Here is a 6,293-nt window from a genome sequence, read left to right as displayed (position 1 = left end):
TTGCCTAATAATTCTGCACTCCCTGTACATCATCTGTCTGTAGCACTGAGCATGAGTAACATGAATCTCGATTGAAGCTTGAGCTCCCCCGATACAACCTTCAGTGGTTTATTAATTCTTTATAATCCAAGCCGCTCTGCAAATGCTTTTTCAGCTTGCATCTTACATTCTGCCCCTGTGTGTTAGATGGTGTCTGGGGTAGCTGTGCACAATCTGCTACTTGAGTGCTGTTGGCTGCTAATAACAAGTGGACCGCTGCAACAATCAAGGACAAGGACTAAAAACTTTTTCTGTTATACGTTTCATGGGAAAAAACATCACTAAATAATTTCATTTCCCGGGCACAGGTGCCACCCACTCATTTAAATTCCTCAGGCATAAATTCAAGAGCCTGCAGGGGTAGAACTTAGCGCACAAAGAAACCATCGCACACACTGAGCGTTTGCGTTGCACACGCTGCTACAGTGTCACTCCCACAGGTAGCTCTTTGTGCTCGCAGTGAAATCCTGCTGGCTTGAGTCAAAAGCCTTTTTACTGGTTTCTTCAGCATAACCAGTGACAGGTGTCAGGGTTTCCACAGCTACACAGTAAACAATAACTGTTGATAATTAATTTGGCAAACTTTGTTTAACAAATTGTATTGAGCGGCACTGAATACTTGCGGTCGTGAAATGAAATTATCTGCTTGGATTATGTTTTCCTTGCACACGACTCGACAGAAAAATAATTTCATAATTGTATGTTACTATGCCAGTTCAGCCAGGTGCAGATTATATGCAAAGCATCTAGGAACGTGGATATATAATACATATCTTTAAAAGTGTCCAGTTTCTAGCCACAGAGCCAGCCTCCATGATCATTTTATGCTTGGTGTCACCAGCTCGGATGCTGCTCCTCCAGAAGACCATCGTGAGGTACACTGTGTTGGCCACAAATGGGTGATTAAAGATATCCAACATTTTAGGATTTAAGGACCACAGCTTTCCAAGAAAATAGAGCCTGCTCACCTCCGTCTTCTATAAAGCCTCTCTATTGGTCTTCCCATTCAGCCCGTTGTTGACCTGGTCACTGTAGTGCCTGTATACCACTATTACATCTACATCCTATTCCATAAGAGACACAGGTTATGTAGCTTTTCCCTTCTATTTTATGTGTAAGACCAGAGAGACCATCTCGCTGTCTTATATCTAGTCACATAGTCAGTCATCCATGATGGCTTACTGACACTTCCATCAGCATCAGTAACATCAGCTGGATGGTATTAAATTCACTTGAAATCAAAGGTCAGATCCAAGTAGATCCAAGACTAGTCTTCCAGTACCTTGACTACATGAGACGTCAATAGTTACTAAGCTCTGATGGTGTTGATTTAGTTAGTAAGGAAAGTAGACAGCATTTCATGCTCACTTGTCCTAAATAAGAAACTTCCAGATGTGTGTCAGTTAGCATCATAACTGACTTCTGATGAATCCATGTTCAGTACGTCCAGTGTCACTCAGGCTAAACATGATCTATATGTTTCTGTCCAGGTATGCTGACCATCACTGACTTCATTAACATACTACATCGATACTATAAGTCTCCTCTGGTGAGCTGAGTTTCTGAGTACTATAAATTTATTGTATATATTTAGCTGCTTTGTGTTTTAGCAGAAGAAAATGGATGGATGGATGCTTTTGTCAAATGCATTCACACTGTGCTTTCAAATCATGTTATAATACAAAAACCATACTGATTAAAAAAATAAGTAAAAATCCTCCATCATGTCGGATGTTGCCATAAACATTGGATCTGAAATGTTTGGTTTGTCTGCAGGTTCAGATATATGAGCTTGAGGATCACAAGATAGAGACATGGAGAGGTCTGTTCAACGATGCTGTCCGCAAGCATGAAAGAATAAGAATTTAGAACAGCTTTCCAAAAAAGTTGTGACATTCAACAGGATGTAAATAAAAACAGAATGCTGTGGTTTATAAATATTTTAAATATGTTTTTTAATGAATCAATCTTTTCTTATTGGCTTACTGTTTATCACTGCTTCCACAAACATTTAGAGGTCATCTATGCGTATTAGAGACATTATTGATTGATCCTCAACAGTACAGCTCATGGAGCAACATGCTCATGTTGCCATCCAGATGATGTCCCCTTTAGATGTTCTTGCTTATTTTAACAAGACAGTAACCTCATTACATAGTATTCCAACAGCATAGCACTGAAGTAGGAGTTTGGGTGCTCCTGCCTGGATGTAGACTGGATTGATAAGCTCACACACACACTCGAATATCCTCAAGAGGATTCCTGCTGGTCTAGTGTTCTGTGAACAGGACAAAACAGCATTGTTCCTCCTGGATCTGAAGTTTGACTAATGTATGAACTCTCCTTTCAAACGCCCTGACATAGACCTTACAGGGATGGCATCCGTGACAGCGGCGGTGGTGGCCAGGGAATTTTTGTTGATTTCGCGTTTCATTCCCCCCCCCAGTTCGTTTTGGAGCTTTGGTCTGCCATGGCTGACAGCCTGGGGGTCAAGGTCCACCAAACCACAGCATACCACCCGCAAACCAACGGGATGTGCGAGCAGCTTCACGAGTCACTCAAGGCCGCTCTCTGGGGTTCTCTTACAGGTTTGCGCTGCGCGGTTAGGGAAGACCTCTGGGATTCTCCAGCTGAACTGGTCCTCGGCCAGCCGCTCCGGGATCCTGGGGAATTCCTGCCTGCGTGCCCCCCCCCCCCCCCTTCGTGTTTCAATACCTCTATGCTGTCTCTCCGTCCCACCAGAGACTCGTTTTCCATTCCTGGTGCACCACTGCCTGCCCGACCCTATTGTTCTGTTTGACGGCCCGTTCAGGGTTATTCGACCAGGCCGAAAGCCTTTCCTTTTTGGACTTTGGAAGTCGGCAGGAGGTTGTTCCTATTGATAGACTTAAGCCTGCACATGCCCTGCATGATCAAGTGGTGCCGGCCCAGGCCCTCTTCCGCAGCTGTCCGCCTACCACCGGGCTGACAGACTTTGGTTTTTCCTGTAGGAGTGCCCCCCACCCGGCACAGCTTGAGCTGTCTGCAGCTTTTCCTGACCACCAGTGCCAGCCTTGTCCACAGGCATCCTTAAAACAAAAGAACTCATAATGCACTTCAGGGGGCACAGACAGGTCCACTCTCTTCTCATTATAAATGGAGAATGGGTGGAATCAGTCTCCACATTCAGGTTTCTGGGCGTCTCTGCCCTTTTAAAGAAGGCTCACCAATGGCTGTACTTCCTCTGTGTCCTGAGGAAGAATAACCTGGACTGGAAGCTGGTGCTGGCCTTCTACCGCTCCTCAGTGGAGAGCGTGCTCTCCTACTGCCTGGGTGTTCAGCACATGGGGGCCACTACTGAGAACAGGAAGGCTGCACAGAGGGTAATTAAAACAGCGCAGAAAATCACTGGCTGAACTCTGCCACTCGTAGGCCATCGACAGATCATCCTGTCTCAGAAAAACCACGGCCATCACAGGTGATCCCTTTCATCCGGCCCACCACCTGTTTGATGCACTGCCCTCTGTTCTGCGCCTGTGGTCAGTCTCACAAACAGCCTTTTCCCCTCGGCCATTCTACTGTTAACAAGCACTGTCCCTCATAATGTTGCTGCTCCATGCACAGTGTTACAAACACTGTGCATGGAGCAGCCATAACTCCATTGTACATGTAGAATGACAATAAAGGGCTATTCTATTCTATTCTATTCTATTCTAAACCTGAAGGCTTTGCCTCCCGTTCTACTTTTAAATCCTAGGAACTACAAGTAAGCCTGCTGACTGCTGCCCAGTTTCTGAGTTGTTATATTTTAAGTTAAATATACAGTTCAAATAACTTGCTAATCACTACATTCTGTTTTTATTCACATTACTGACAGCATCCCAACATTTTTGGAAATGGGATTCTAATTCTTTTAAACCAACTATTCCCAAAACTTGCATTGTGGCCCACTGGTGGGATCTGAAGGTAGTGTGGAAGAGCAGTGAGACATTATTTACAATAATTAGTTGCATAAAAAAACTGACGCACAAGAAGCAAACACTTGATCTTCGGCGTGTGTAATGATCAGGTTCTGATCAAAGGTTTGGCTGCACCACAAATGATGTTCATAGGCTACAATGGTCTTTAGTTTGGGAATGGCTGTTTTTTAAACATTTAAATGAGCTTTAGGCTGTGTTTCCAAGTAGTTTGTGGTTTGTTTTTTTTTTTTCTGTTTGCAGAAATCTATCTCCAGTACTCATTTAACAGACTAATCAGCATTACACCAGAGTCCAGGTAAGGCCAGCCCTAAAATAGATTTTTTTAATTTAGTCATAATGTAGTCACACTTTATTATTTTAAAGGCTACAGTTCCTTTGCTTAAATTACACCAGATTTACAACTACAATTTCAAACAAAGTACAAAATATCAACATTTAGGGAATTTGGTATCTATTGACTTCCGACCAGTGTTCATTGCTGGAGCTAACTAATCTGAGCTGTGGTCTGCTTGTTAAAAGAGCTTAACTGGGCTGTTTGAAAGCCATATAAAATAATAAGCAGATGTAGGAAATTTACCATGGATAGCCTGTTTATTCTGAAATTCTTAAAACCCTAATCACAAATCGTGTTTGTCTTTTCAGTTTGTTTGATGCCATATACTCCCTGTTAAAGAATAAGATCCACCGCCTGCCAGTTATTGACCCAGCATCAGGAAACGTCCTCCACATCCTCACTCACAAACGCATACTCAAGTTTCTCCACATTTTTGTAAGGAGACACTTCTTGTGCAGCACACCGTTAACTTAATCCCATAATTTAATTGCAGTTAAAAGACCTGGCTCAAAGAAAAGAAATCTTTATTCTCCTGTATGTTGGTATTTGAAAGGCTTCTTTTCATTATCTTTTTTCCCAAATGAATTGTAATTTTGAGGGGCTACAGGTGCCCAGAAATACATCAGATATGGTTAAAAAAAATCATGGTAAATTACTCTGGACCACTGCTGTGCTTGATAATGTTTGTTTTTCTTGAACAGCATTGGTCTTGAGATGCAGTGATTTCTCATGGCACATAGTAGACAGAGGTAGAAACATGTAGCTCCTTTGTGTAACGTATGATACAAATCGCAGCCTGGATACATCTGCATGCCCTCTATATGCTCACAAAAAGGGCTGTCATCACTGTTTGAAGATGTCTACTTTAATGTCCATTTTAATTGATGCATTATATTTTTTCATGATATTGAGACTTTATATATTAAGAATAATAATAGTGAAATGCAAAATCTCAAAATCACAATATATTATCTTTTATTATGTCTTTTCCCTTAAGGGATCTATGATTCCCAGACCCAGGTTTCTTCAAAGGCAAATCCGTGAAGTGCCGATTGGTACCTTTAAACATATTGCAACAATCCAGGAATCGGCTTCCGTCTATGATGCTCTGAGCCTTTTTGTGGAGAGAAGAGTGTCAGCTCTGCCTGTGGTCAATGAACGAGGTAGTTTGATATCATGCTAACTGTTCCTATTGATAGACTTAAGCTGAAAACTGCATTCTTCCTCCTGTATCTGAGGTTCTACTAATGGACAGACTCCCCTTTCCAGCACCCTAACATAGACTTTCCCAGGGAGGCTATGGAGTGTGATCCTTCAATAGTTGGAACACACCCTCCAGTCTCCCTTCTTAAAAATGGGAACCACCACCCCAGTCTGCCAGTCCAGCGTTACCGCCCCTGATCTCCACTTCAGGAACTCAGGGCGAACCTCATCCACCCCAGGAGTTGTTTAACTGCCTCAATGACCTTGCTCCTGAAGATAGGTGAGTTGTCCCCCGCATCAGTATCAGACTCTGCTTCCTCCACGGAAAATGTGTCAGTGGGATTAAGGAGATCCTCAAAGTATTCCTTCCACCACCGGACAACTCCTCCCACACTTGAGTTTGAGCTTCAGCCACTGCCTGAGCCACGTTCCTCTTGGCCTGTTGGTACCTTTCAGCTGCCTTCAAAGTTCCACAGGCTAACCAAGCCAGAGAGGACTCCTCCTTCAGCCTGGTGGCTCCCTTCACCTCTGTGTCCACCATTTGGTTCAGGGGTTGTGGCCACCTTGTGGCTGCAGCTCAGTGCAGCCTCGGCAATGGAGGTCCTGAACACGGTGAATTCAGACTCAGTGAATTGACCATCTCCCTCAGAATGTTACTGAAGCTCTGTGGGAGGTATGCGTTGAAGATCTCATAGACTGGGGCCTCTGCCAGGCACTCCCAGCGCCAGGTCTGTCCAGCATCCTCCCCCACTACCTGA

The 6,293-nt window shown here is 43.7% G+C and overlaps 1 protein-coding gene across 2 annotated transcripts in view; it reads left to right on the top strand.

Annotated features, from left to right (window-relative positions):
- The window catches only part of prkag3b (protein kinase, AMP-activated, gamma 3b non-catalytic subunit), a 12,128-nt gene that overhangs the window by 3,723 nt on the left and 2,112 nt on the right, over positions 1-6,293 (top strand). For both annotated transcript variants that reach the window (XM_005750780.1, XM_005750781.1), the window contains exons 4-8: positions 1,530-1,588; positions 1,816-1,861; positions 4,239-4,293; positions 4,641-4,767; positions 5,330-5,495. In XM_005750780.1, coding sequence (XP_005750837.1) covers positions 1,530-1,588; positions 1,816-1,861; positions 4,239-4,293; positions 4,641-4,767; positions 5,330-5,495 — 453 coding nt within the window. The remainder of the gene's footprint in view (positions 1-1,529; positions 1,589-1,815; positions 1,862-4,238; positions 4,294-4,640; positions 4,768-5,329; positions 5,496-6,293) is intronic.

The sequence above is a fragment of the Pundamilia nyererei genome, unplaced genomic scaffold (assembly GCF_000239375.1).
Source record: "Pundamilia nyererei isolate P.nyererei 1_Seehausen unplaced genomic scaffold, PunNye1.0 scaffold00287, whole genome shotgun sequence".
Lineage (NCBI taxonomy): Eukaryota > Metazoa > Chordata > Actinopteri > Cichliformes > Cichlidae > Pundamilia > Pundamilia nyererei.
This window is presented reverse-complemented; position numbering and strand designations above follow the sequence as displayed.